Genomic DNA, 10,937 nt, shown 5'->3' with positions numbered 1-10,937 from the left:
TCTTTGTCCTCATTGGTCAATTTCAATCTTGCGTAATCCGATACAGGCTTTATTCATTCCGATTCAATCTAGTGCCTTTTTATCGTTCTTTGTTGGTAGAAATCATTATTTTTTTTTTTTCTTTCTTTTTTTCGCGTCCCAACTCTTGACACACCGCAATTATTTATTGTTCTCGCCACTATCCACTACATACAAGCGGTTTCCGCTCATGTTAATGCTCTTGTTACACCAATGTGTGTTATGTTGTTTGATATTGCGAATCTTGTGAAGCTTTTATGTCGCGACATATCGCTCTTCTCGTAGAGAATCAAAGCGCGTATTTACGTATACACGAGCAAGTATGCATCCGTTTATCAAACTTTTCTTCGCGTATCTATTGCGATATCGGGATAAACATAACCCTTAAATTCAACATTTACGCAACGTATTCAAGTTGCAACGAGCGATGTAGTTAGATTAAATCTATCGGTCTGTCCGAAACAAAATAACAATAAATAGAAACCTAAAATCATTCTCTTGAATAATTGGAATGACTGTATTTTAACAGAAATTGTTAATCAATGTTTTTAATGATGTTAATTCGCGTTAATATACATTGCCTGCAAGAGCAATTAAAATATTGACCATGCTACTTATATAAATAAAATGTACGTATATATATAAAATTCAACTTTAAAAAAATGTATATAATGTTATGATAAATTTTAATATAAAAATTTATTATAATTATATATATACGTATGTCTCTCTATTGGATACTATATTTTATATTATTTGCATATAAAATGCCAATATATTTTATATATTTTTGCATTTATATATCTACAGATAATTCCTATGATTATGACAACAATGATAATGTTTCATTGAGCTACTCTCAAAAATGTCGTTTACCAGTGGATTACATGCTTATGAGGAATGTATATCCGATGGGATGATTGCAACAATCAGCTTCCAAGATAAACAATTGGAACAATGCACAGTGAAAAAAGAATGTATCGAGGAAAGTCTGGTAAAAAATTCAATTTTGTCAACAATGGTATCTCTATATCAATATTCTTAACATTTCTATATTTTACAGGTTGTAGGTGAAGAAATAGTTGTGGATACAAATGGATATTTGCCAGACAAAATTGAGTGCAAGACGAATGCACCTATGTATTTTGAAGAGAATCTGGAAACCCGTGACAATGTGGCTGTAGATTATAAGGAATCCATTGTTTCCGTTCCATTGACAGAGAGTTTGCTGGAGGAGAAATGGGATTGCGAGACAATTGCTGAATCATCTTGGAGGGTACATATTTAGGAACTGGTTATTCTCCATTTGTTTGCTTTGAATGAACTAAAATTTATTAGCTTAATAGTGATATTTATATGACGATTGAATATAATGTACAGGAGATCAAGATGGAGGAGCAAGAGAGTGATGAAGAAACGATTGCCACTTTTGTCACTGCAGCAGGACAACAATTGGCTCTCTATGCTGTGGAAGACTCGGACGAGATATTTGCTGTGGCTGTTTACGATGAATCTGGCGAGCCTCCGAGTAATTTTCAATTTCTCATGAAGTAAGTAAACTGATCTAGTTTTAGTTAAAAGATTGATTTTTAGAGAAATTGTTTCTTAGTTCTTTCAGTTAGAAGGATTAGTTTCACATGTTTTTACTTAATTTAGTTTTTCTTTTTTTCTGTTCTTGTTTTTATAAATTGATCGTAAAAATTACAATATAAACATACTTATAGAGCAGATGTAGAACGACTAATAGGTGAAGGAGCCGTGCGAACGGTGAAAAAACCGTCGCAGATGAAGAAACGGCTAATAACTACTCAGCCGCCGGTATTTTATCGCAAGGAGGATTTCGAAGAAGTCAACGAGCAAGCGAATGATAAGATCTTTACTCACGATACGCCAATCAAGAACAGCAAAAAGAGCATTGTGCAGGAAGGAGATTGCGGAATAGTACACAATTATAAAACCTGCCAGAACTATAATGATTCTGTCAAGATTAATTCAACATCCAGCGATGGGACCCATGTTACTGATGATGAACAATCGGATATCACGTATTTTATGATGGATAATAATTCCATAAATATCGGTAAACATCGATACAAATTCTTTTTTATATACAAATTATTTTTATTATACAGAAATAAATTCTGTTACATTGGATTTATAATGAACCACACACACATATAATACATACTCTTTTTATATATAAATATAAAGATTGGAAAATACATTTTTTTAGCCGAGCAATCTGATGAGAGTCAGGATAATGGCGAACACAAGGATGAACTGATGGAACGTTCGACCGTACAATATATTCTTTTAGAGGGCGACCATCAATCAGATTCGGAGCTGACGTTCGACGAGATTCAGGCGACGTTGCAGAATCTGAAGACCTTTCGCGAAAAGGCATCGGAAAGAAGCGAAAAAAAATCTGACAAATTGCAAGACGACGAGTCGTTAAACTTCCCGCAGGACTTTCTACATGATTCTTCGACGAGCATCGAGCCATCGAATGAAGACATGGACGAATTAGACTTGTACATGTCACCGATCAACCGTGTTTCTGTCACGGAGGACGATCGGCAGCAGTTGATCGATACGTTAACCGATTCGCCGCCATCGACGATGATGACAGCGAGCACTCCGCAACCACAACTGAAAGTCAAGCGATCGCGGAAGCAACAATTGATCTCTGTAAACCGAGACGACGGTGAAATCATCATCCAGCCAGCGTCAATGTTAAGCGAGGAAGAGCTGACCAACAAGAAACGCGGCAGGCGGCGACGTCGATTATCGACACAGATGCGCGTCACCATGCCCAACACAAAGAGGATCAAACGAACGAAGCGGCGAGAGGTGAATGCATTATATACAAATGATTAGTGAATTAAGACTATTGCATATATTCTCGAATCTTTCAACTTCCAAATTTACAATCTTTGATCTATCGGACTAGTATACAATTTATACTTTTTTCTTCAATAGCTGCAGAATCAAAGAAAAATATATTTAGTTATTCAGATATCTTTAAATATATTTGAACTTTTAACGCTTCTCAGTTTCTGACATGTTGAAACTTGCTTGATAGGTCGTGGAAGTGATCGACTTGGATGCCGACGAGGAAGAGAAGCAGCCAAAGCACAACGTGGTAGAAATCACCTTGGACGACAGCAAAGACAAGTATTCCAGTGACAAGGAAAACGAGATTATCATGGTGAGAGACTCGGACTCTGACAACGGCGATGATGAGGAGGAGGAAGAGGAGGAGGATGATGATGAGGAATCCGCCGATGATTTGACGAAGCTCAACGACATGATGCGGTGCGAGCATTGCTCCAGGAATTTTCGGCAGCGACGTGCCTTCGACACGCACCTTAGAATTTGCCAGAAATCACCGGCGAATGCTCTCAGGCTCGGTGAGAGGAAGGCCAAAGACAAGAAGGGAAATCAGAAGGTTAGGAAGCAATACGCCTGCAAAATCTGTCAGGAAAAGTTCGACGTGGTCGTGGCCCTGGCGCGTCATGTTCGCGCGGCGCATTCGCAGAGGAAAAAGCACAGGTTAGATCTTACTTCACCAGAATATAAATCAATAGTAATCATATTTTGTTATATTGTATAGGCTCACATTTTTTTCCTTATGTGAAATTAATTTTTATATGTGTGAGATAAATATGAATCTCCTTGTTATATCTCATCTTAAAATATGTTCACTTTTATTTATTTATTTTTATTTTATTTTATTTTATTTTATTTTATTTTTTTTTTCAGAGAAACATCCATATATTACATTCATATAGGAATCTTTATTAATTAGCGATTTAACTTCTTTTTAATTAATACAAAATAACTCTTTATTTTGCAATCTAATATGAGAAAAAAAGTGGTAATATGTTTTTTTAATCTGACATTTTTTATATAATTCTATAATATGACTGTTTTTTTAATTAATTATCATTCATTGATTTTTTTTCAAGCTTCTTTCTGTTTTTTTATGAATCTGTTTCTTTGGAGCATAGTGCCATGTTTTTCATTCTACTTTTTCTAGTAAAATCCAATATTAGTTAGCTTCCATAGCATATTAATAAAAGTTTATCTATATATTTTGCTCATCAAGGCTTTTTTATGACAGAACCCAGGACAAATCCTGGAGATCGATTCAACGGAAGGAAGCAACTTCAACAGAAGAAGAGGAAGAACTGAGTGACAATGACGACACACCGAAAAGCGAGCTCAGTATGCTGGCCAGAGTGAAGAGAAAACGGAAGCAAAGGGGCAATTCCTCGTGGGAAACGAAAAAGCTCAGCTGCACGGACTGCGGCCGGTGGTTCCCAAGTTCCGCTTTGCTGGACGCGCACAGTTTGCAGCATGGCACTAAGAAGTCTGGTATGTATTTAAATTACAGAACAACACAGTTGTTGACAAATTTTAATATAGAATAAATGAGAAAGTCTTATCGTTCTTCTAATCTCACTATTGCGTGTTGCTTGTAGAGCAATTGCGCAGGTGTCATATCTGCAAGAAGCTGATCAAGTCCAGAATGCTGTTCTTGCAGCACCTGAAAATGCATAGCGACACGCCGAGAATGCTGCGGCGGAGATTGCGCGCCCGCCCGAATGCGCGTAAAATCGCATCTCCTCGGAAAAGAGGTCGACCGCGAAAGTTCTGATCTTTCTTTCATCGCGCGAACGATATGTATAATACTGTACTCGTACCACCGCTCGGAGCTTTCTGACCCGTTATTTTATTCCTCAAGCTTTTATGTCGCGACATATCGCTCTTCTCGTAGAGAATCAAAGCGCGTATTTACGTATACACGAGCAAGTATGCATCCGTTTATCAAACTTTTCTTCGCGTATCTATTGCGATATCGGGATAAACATAACCCTTAAATTCAACATTTACGCAACGTATTCAAGTTGCAACGAGCGATGTAGTTAGATTAAATCTATCGGTCTGTCCGAAACAAAATAACAATAAATAGAAACCTAAAATCATTCTCTTGAATAATTGGAATGACTGTATTTTAACAGAAATTGTTAATCAATGTTTTTAATGATGTTAATTCGCGTTAATATACATTGCCTGCAAGAGCAATTAAAATATTGACCATGCTACTTATATAAATAAAATGTATTTTTTTTTTTTTTTTTTTTTTTTTTTTTTTTTTTTTTTTTTTTTTTTTTTTTTTTTTTTTTTTTTTTTTTTTTTTTTTTTTTTTTTTTTTTTTTTTTTTTTTTTTTTTTTTTTTTTTTTTTTTTTTTTTTTTTTTTTTTTTTTTTTTTTTTTTTTTTTTTTTTTTTTTTTTTTTTTTTTTTTTTTTTTTTTTTTTTAACAATTTTCAATACGGACGTCATCTTCGAACGGCGTTAGGGTAGCTGCATTAGCATTCGGATGTATTATAAATAGCGAGTCACATCGCAACGTTACATATATCCCTTTTGTCGCGTGTGTCGTCCGTTTGAAAATCACTTGTCAAAAGGATCGAAATCCATTTTTACAACATTGTCTGAAATTTGCTGATTGAAACTTTTTATTAAATTAAACATTTCACACAATTATATTTCGCGATATGGAGAAATTTAAATATAGATTTTTTTTTACAAAAAACTTTTAATTAAGATTGGAAATTTTAGCATTCCGAAATCGCTTGTTGACGAAAAAATGAAAAAATCCTGTTTCAATTTTGTTCCTGCTTATCAAAATAATTATATTATTGGCAATGTACTTGAAGATAAAATTTAATGCATATTCGTAAAGTGGAAATAATTAAATTTCGGTTTTTTAAAAGCTCTTCTAATTGCAACCCATTGTTTTAAGAGATTCCAAGATCTCATTGATCCCCGATCGGCACCGAAATTGGCGGCGGCGGATTTTTGTAAATAAAACGACTCTGTAGATTCGTTACGAATTTTCTATCAGCGATCTAACTTGTATATATATTAATTATTACAATAAGAGAGATACGCTGGTAATAACGAAACGCAACGTCGTGTATAGACATTGTAATACATTATTCATTGTACGCGCCTCTATTATTTTGTCGAACACAATAATAAAATGGTAAAAAAAGACTGTGGATTTGTAAATCCTACTCGTGGGTCTATTCTTTTTAGTTGCGATTTTTTTTTGTGCTTGAAATCATGTATAAAAGATAAATGTAGGATGAGAAGCGTTCATCTTTATCATTTAAATTATTTTATATATATCAATTTAGAAATTAAAAATCTTATTTGAGAAATATTTTTCGGTAATTGCTAATATATACAACATATAAGCATACAAATAATATATTCAAAAGTTATTAAATTTTTTGTTCTATATATATTCAATATGTATGGGGGAATTAAAATTAAGTAAACAGATTTAAAAAGAAATGGAACATTTTATTAAATATGTAGATGCACAAACGATTTCATAAAGAATATTTATTATACAATTAAATATAATAAAATTCAATTTCTTAATAAATATTTACATATACATGATCTTACTTCAAGGAAGTACGTCTATTTTACACATGGTTTTGCTGTGTGCCAAGCTAATCTATCCTCATAAAATCGAATAACAATTTGAGGACATTTTATATTAGCCTCCTTAGCAGGTACCATGTCGACCGCATCTGTTCCTTTCCTGCATAAAGAAAATCCATTCTTGTTACAGATTAGTTTCAATAATTTTTCTAAATTATTGTAATATATTATTAGGGAGATAAATATAGTACGTAATGATGTCTTTACTCACCATTGCATCAAATACATTAGCTCTCCGTTATCATCTGCCGAACCAAGGATTTTGTCCGCTTCCAATCCTCTTTTGAATCCATCTGTTCTGATCTTATCATCTTCGGTTACCTTTTTTTGATTACTCATCTCATCAAGATGTGCAATATAATGTTCTTTAAAAACTTTACCCAGGCACCAATTTGTCTCGGTATCTTTCCTGTTCCTATGACACAAAAATAACTGATATTGCTGCTGGAGATAAATTACAAAAATTCAAAAAAATGAAAAGAAATTCAAATCAAATTTAAAAAGATACGATAAGCAAACAATTCTGAATATTCGGAACTGTTTAAAGATGGATTTACAACTCTATCATAAAAGTAATAAAATCTATTTAACATATTTGTTAAGTATATGTGTAAACGGTGTTCTATAGATTTTTAACAAATTTCACATTGGGTGCGTTCCAGGAGCACGCTTTTAGCGCCATGAGCATGCTTTGTCCTTGTTCAATTTTCCGTAAACAACAAAGATAGAACGACGCTTTCAGCGCATAAGCGTGCTTTCGGAACGCAGCCATTGTACGACGTTACGCATCTTAAAAAAATGTGTAATATCTAAAAATATATATATATGATTTTCGAAATATATAATCAAAATCGCAAGAGTTACCTTCTTTACAAATTATACATGATGCTAATGACAAGTAGACATGTTTGTTTTTATGGCACAATGTTATCGTTGTCACGCATTTGTCATAAGAATCGCGTCATATGTAACGCTAATAGAAAATAGAATGGATAAAAAGGAAAATGCGTATAAATTTCATCCTCCGATATACACATATATATCGTAAACACAGTAAACAGTCATGAGGTTATATCAGGTTATATCTGTATGATACACAGACTATGCAGAACGTAATATGAATCGCGAGCGATTCTTGTCATTGAGCTTACAACATACTAGAGTGAACCTTTAAGAGTAGAGAAATGATCCAATGGAGAACATTTTTGCTTTTTAGACTTGGTAGCACTTTCACCGTTAGATCCTTTCGGCGGCCATTTTAAATCTATTCTTGAAATTGATTCTATAAAATAAATAATTGCATAGTGCGTGAAGAAAAAAATATCAATATTATATATCATAATTGCTTATTTATTAATATATATACATGCTCTGGGTGGATCGTTATCTTTGTTGAGAATTCGCTGATTTTTTTGATGCTATTATAGTATCATAGCCAGAAATGATTTTATTTAGATTTTACAAAAATTGAAAGAAAAATAAATAGTTTACAAACATTTCCAATTTAAATAGATTTAAATTGATAATTAAATAAAATCTAAAGATTTCCTGTGAGAGTTGCATACACTGCTGTATCGCTCTTGTTATTAAATATCTAATGAGAAATGTTTTTAGCTTGGATAATATAATATAAAAAAGAGACAGAGATTTAAAACAAAGGTATATCTGTCTCTTTCTAATTCTGACTCCGATTTTCTATAAAATAATGGAGGGAAGGTTCACTGTAATATACTATCAGCTCTCATTGAGTTGTATTCCAAAATTTACTCTTTGGAGTAGAGTAGCGTTTGATTGACCAATTAGGATAAAGAAACTTTTATTTCTTGTATTCTGCACAAAGCACTACTGTATTTCTTGATATACTTACTGAATCAATTTCTGCCGCATGTGTCTTCCTCCTCTAAATATTCCCAATTTTGGTACAGCATCAGGTTTAAGATACAAACGATGAAAATTATCTTTTGATGGAATAAAGGAAAAAGAATCAGTATCAAAATGTGCAGAGCATATTCTAATTGAAGATAACTTGATTCGATTTGACATTCCTTGGAAATTGCATATTTTAAGCCATTTTCTTCGAATAACAGGATTTTTTGGAATTCTAAAAAACATACATATACCATATACACATATATTAAGAGCATCTATATAATTTTGTAAATCCAAAATGAATTCAATTATTTAATCGCTATTGAATCGAAATTTAAAATTGAGTTCGTTGATAAATAATAAAGTAAAAATAATTGTAAAGATATCCAAGGTGTACCGCATAAAGTGTTGCAAGACGTTTTCTTCAAAATTATTAAAAATAGCGACAAAATTCCATTTGTAGTTTTTATAGTTCATTAGGGTCTTTTAAATGACAGATGTAAAAATTGCAAAAAAAATTTTCTCGCTACCTTTAATAGTCTCGGAGAAAATACCTTGTGTAACACTTTATGTTATACAATAAAAATCATTAATATGAGCGAATTTAACACGAGATAAAAAACGAATGAAAGATATCTTGTTAAAATTCGAGTTTCAATACAAGATATATACCTTTAGACATATATTTTGTAAACTTGGATTATATCATTTTATATATATTTCGTTTTAAATCATGATAATTTTTTGAATATATATATATATATATACATATACTTACGAATGGAAAGAAATATTGCTATTTTTTTTCCAGTGTACACCACACAATTTGCATTCCATTTTTATTATTAAACTAGCAGTTTGTATTGTATAAAATACTGCAATAACACTGAATATTTTAGCATATTATAAGCATTCTAAAAAAGCACTGTACGAACATACAAAACTATCAGATCAGCCATTTCTTCATTTCGAGTGTAGTACATCTACTACAGTGCTGCACTTGTTATATTTTGATGATATGAAGGATAGAAAATTCCTTTCTTTCTCTCTCTCTCTCTCTCTCTTTATCAGCAAACACTTTTCTATGTTTGAAGCCATAACATAGAAAGTAACATAATTAAATAATCAACATAATTCTTTCTAATACCTATAATATATACACATTTGAATATATAAAAAACATTGAAATATATTTTTTGTAAAAACTGTTAATTTAAAAAGAATATTTAAGATGATAATATCTTTTCATAGCTATTATTGGTTTATTACGAGATACATTAATATGATATACATAAAATCAATTTTTTATACACATGTACGATATACGTGCCTGCATATTTCCAAAATTTCATTTTGCGCATGCGCGAAAAATCCGGCCCGCGTCGCTGTAGTGGCATCCGGCCACTGTATCTAACTCCTCTAGACATCTATTCTTTCTATCGTCTATGGTTCAGCCAGGTAGTCCGGTCGGAGCCATATTGATTTTTTGCGATAATTACAACGACGGGTGGTGCGGTGCGTGGTGCGCGGGCCGTCGTTGTTACGTGAATCGAAGATGCACTCCACCTGGGACGCTTGCGGCTTCCGTGCGCACGTTGTCGACGACGCTGTGTGACGTGAGCGACCTGGTGTGCGACGAGGGAGAGCGCGGCGTGGCCGCGACGATGCCGTCGGCGCTCCTCCGGCATCGCGGCCGCGACATTTCCATGGAAACGTAGACGCGCGGCTGATGACTGCTGGCTGGTGGTAGTGCGTGCGGTGCGGGAGTCCGTCCGTCAGTTCCCCGTCCGTCGTCGTCCGTCGTCGTCCGTTGTCGTCGTCCCTATCCCTCTCCCGCTGTGCTTTTATATTGTTAACTCGATTGTACTTTTGGGCGGGTCAGTGGTGTTCTCTTTCGGTTCTCCCTCGTGTGCGTGCTTGTTTCTTTTTTTACCACGTGTAGTCCATTCACATTTCTCACGAATAGACCTCGTGCCAAACGAGATTAAATAAATAATTACTGGTAATTGAAACGAAATTATTGAAATTGTTCTCTAAATCTTTTATCATCGTAGTTTTAAATTTTGTATTTATTTTATAAACACATGATATGGCTTTTTTAATTCTTTTATTTATTTTTAATTAATTACATATATATTTATGTAAAAAAGTGTTTTTATTAGAATGTGGACGCATTGATCGAATCGTAAAAATCCGGGTTGAAATCAAATCAAACTTATAAGAATGTTACCGATAACAAATTTCCAGCAACAAAAATCTTTATTGGCTATCTTTATCACTGATGGAATGTGGTATGAAGAAATTAGTTTCCAAGTTATAGTGTGACGCAACAAACGTTACAGGCTAATAGATATGACTTTAATAATACAATGGCTTTTATTAGCTTGATTTATTTGTGATATTGAAGCGTCGATTGGAAATGAAAGCGAGACTAACAAGAATCTGATGATATGTTTTCAGCAATTGGATCACCAGCAAAAGAAGGCCAGAATTTAGATAAAGCACAGCTTTTCTTTGCAAGAAGAG

The 10,937-nt window shown here is 33.5% G+C and overlaps 2 protein-coding genes across 3 annotated transcripts; one reads left to right on the top strand and one right to left on the bottom strand.

The window, feature by feature from the left end:
• Positions 1-103: 103 nt before the first annotated feature.
• Positions 104-4,764, top strand: LOC115238833. 2 transcript variants are annotated; one of them, XM_029812938.1, is made up of 9 exons: positions 104-338; positions 829-1,012; positions 1,082-1,294; positions 1,399-1,568; positions 1,743-2,098; positions 2,252-2,868; positions 3,101-3,570; positions 4,142-4,395; positions 4,503-4,678. In XM_029812938.1, exons 2-9 carry the CDS (start codon positions 884-886, stop codon positions 4,676-4,678), a joined length of 2,385 nt encoding a protein of 794 aa, XP_029668798.1. In that variant the 5' UTR covers positions 104-338; positions 829-883. The 2 variants fall into 2 exon arrangements, with proteins under 2 accessions (XP_029668798.1, XP_029668799.1); XM_029812939.1 differs by having other exon boundaries at positions 107-647; positions 4,503-4,764.
• A 1,614-nt stretch (positions 4,765-6,378) lies between these two features.
• LOC115238796 (chromobox protein homolog 5-like) lies at positions 6,379-9,421 on the bottom strand. The gene is made up of 4 exons (XM_029812882.1): positions 9,190-9,421; positions 8,410-8,643; positions 6,754-6,957; positions 6,379-6,642 (listed from the first exon to the last, which is right to left on the bottom strand). The coding sequence occupies exons 1-4, from the start codon at positions 9,246-9,248 to the stop codon at positions 6,519-6,521; spliced, it is 621 nt and encodes a 206-aa protein (XP_029668742.1). The 5' UTR covers positions 9,249-9,421; the 3' UTR covers positions 6,379-6,518.
• Positions 9,422-10,937: the final 1,516 nt, after the last annotated feature.

Source organism: Formica exsecta, unplaced genomic scaffold, assembly GCF_003651465.1.
Source record: "Formica exsecta isolate Colony F162 unplaced genomic scaffold, ASM365146v1 scaffold36, whole genome shotgun sequence".
Taxonomy (NCBI): Eukaryota; Metazoa; Arthropoda; class Insecta; order Hymenoptera; family Formicidae; genus Formica; species Formica exsecta.
Note: the sequence above shows the minus strand (reverse complement) of the source record. Positions and strands in the feature narration are given on the sequence as shown.